Raw genomic sequence first — 2,200 nt, 5'->3', positions numbered from 1 at the left:
ATGTTACTAATGTAATTTTTGTTTATGTTCTGTGATGAAATGATTCAACAATAACATATATTTGGATATAACATTGTAATAATATAATATTATGTAATATTCTGTTTCTTATTCAAAAGTGATATTATGTTTAAGATGTACAAAAATAAATTACGCTTTAAATGATACAATAAATTGTATTTATACTTTATACATGTTTTATTTTATTTATTTCATGTAGCATTACATTTAACTTCTTTAGTACATTAAAAGCTATACATTATAATTAAATATTACCAAGTGTTTGTATACGCCAGTCAATTAAAGTCAATTAGTCATACATACATATCTACATACATATATACATACGTGTGTGTGTATGTTGTGTATATATTAATACAAATTTATTTCGCAAAAAAATAAAACTTGTTAGAGTCGAATTTTTCATCTGAACAATCGTTCAATAACAGCATTTCGCACAAGGAAACCGTCCCCTGGTTGCCAGTGAGGTGGAAGTGGCGGAACTTCGTCATTTTGATTTATATTTTCTACTTCTTCTTCTTCTTCCATAATATCATTATATATTAGCGAGAGATTGTGAAGAACAGCGCATGCTATAACAATTGTTGTAGATGTGATTAATTTTGTTTGAAGACCTCTTGATAAACAAGGGAATCTACGTTTCCATATTCCAAAGGTTCTTTCGACGATTCTTCGTGTTTTTCCATGGATCATATTATATCTATAAAAAATATTATCAATTATATGTATTTGTACAAATGTTATTATAGTGCTAGAATTGTAATTTTAAATTAGATGTATATCAAACCTTTCTTCTTTATCACTGGCGGGATTATTAAATGGTGTTAATAGAAACGGTAAAGAAGGATAACCACTATCTCCAACTAGCATCCCGTCTAATTCACGTTGCCTGTATCGCATATATATACGTGAATTCTGAAATATACGACTATCATGTTCACTTCCTGGCCATTCTGGAACTATATCTAAAAACTCAGTACGTGGCCCAACAACAGCCTGCAAAATATATTATATATTAACTAAATTTTAATAAAATATTAATTAAAAAAAATTTTTAATAATATATATAGTTTATATAAATATATATTATATATAGTCTATAAGTATATACACATATATATACATATATAAACTATGTACAATATGGGAATATAAATGTAATGAGCACACCAAAGATGTCCAATTGTCTCCTTCGTTACTTTAAAATTATATTAAAATTGTTAAAACATTTACTTGAACATTTAACGAAAAATATCCTTTTCGATTTCTAAATATTTCATCAATGGCTTGAAATCTAGTATGTATCAATCGAATATGCGTGCAATCAATTGCTCCATCAATGGAAGGTAAACCTATAGCTCCACCAACATGACCAAGCTCTTCAAATAAACGTTTATTTTCAATTATTTTTGCAACTGATACTGGCATCTTTATGTATACATTAATATAACTGGCTAACAGAGTTGACACTCGAAAAATAATTCTGGAGATAGTTGGTTGAGATACTTTAATTACATCTCCCATGACAAGCTATAAAAATATATAAACGAATATTATATTTATACATATTAACATATTTTTATCTTATATAAAAGATTTCGAATATTTATATATTTGTAAATTTAATTAAAACGTAATACAATTTTATTACTAACCTGAAAACTTGCTGTTGCATAAAATCGTAAAGAAATTAATAATTGAAAAACTGGTACTATTGGTAAACCACGTTTATTAACTTTTGAGAGGCCTTCTTCTATTAATGGTAAAACACCAAACATAATTGAATTCTTTGTAAAACGGAATCTTTTTTTGAATTCCCATTCATTATAAAATTCGAAGGGATTTTCTCCATCGCGAATATATCGTTTTGGAACACGAATTTGTATTTCTTCATCTTCGCTTGATAAATTAATGTCCACAATTTCATTAATATTTATTATATCCATTACCGTAATCTATTCTAACATTAAAGAGTTTACTTAAGTCACCTTCTGACATGACTTGATGAAGATCGTCTCATTTAGCTGACAATACGTCATATAAGATGTCTTATAACGACTATGAATTCATGACTAATAAGATAGTCTTAAGTCTGTTCTTATTTCGGAGAAGATCGGTTTATGAATCATGCCAAGACCGCTCAAGACGTTTCGAAACAAGATCGTCTTGGACAAGTCTT

General features: G+C 27.7%; 1 protein-coding gene across 1 annotated transcript; it reads right to left on the bottom strand.

Annotated features, from left to right (window-relative positions):
- Positions 1-358: 358 nt before the first annotated feature.
- On the bottom strand, positions 359-1,967 carry LOC108778880 (putative nuclease HARBI1). The gene is made up of 4 exons (XM_018546191.1): positions 1,677-1,967; positions 1,255-1,551; positions 809-1,017; positions 359-721 (listed from the first exon to the last, which is right to left on the bottom strand). Exons 1-4 carry the CDS (start codon positions 1,965-1,967, stop codon positions 424-426), a joined length of 1,095 nt encoding a protein of 364 aa, XP_018401693.1. The 3' UTR covers positions 359-423.
- Between the last annotated feature and the right edge of the window lie 233 nt (positions 1,968-2,200).

This window comes from Cyphomyrmex costatus, unplaced genomic scaffold (assembly GCF_001594065.2).
Source record: "Cyphomyrmex costatus isolate MS0001 unplaced genomic scaffold, Ccosl1.0 scaffold525, whole genome shotgun sequence".
Lineage (NCBI taxonomy): Eukaryota > Metazoa > Arthropoda > Insecta > Hymenoptera > Formicidae > Cyphomyrmex > Cyphomyrmex costatus.
The sequence above is the reverse complement of the archived record's forward strand: the minus strand, read 5'-3'. Positions and strand labels throughout refer to the sequence as shown.

What these genes read in the sequence shown, in the direction of transcription:
- LOC108778880 (XM_018546191.1), bottom strand. Translation starts at nt 1,967, where the DNA reads ATGGATATAATAAATATTAATGAAATTGTGGACATTAATTTATCAAGC. An exon ending in ATGCAACAGCAAGTTTTCAG is followed by an intron (nt 1,552 to 1,676) that starts GTTAGTAATAAA and finishes ATATTTTTATAG; the next exon opens with CTTGTCATGGGAGATGTAAT. An exon ending in ATTTTTCGTTAAATGTTCAA is followed by an intron (nt 1,018 to 1,254) that starts GTAAATGTTTTA and finishes TATATTTTGCAG; the next exon opens with GCTGTTGTTGGGCCACGTAC.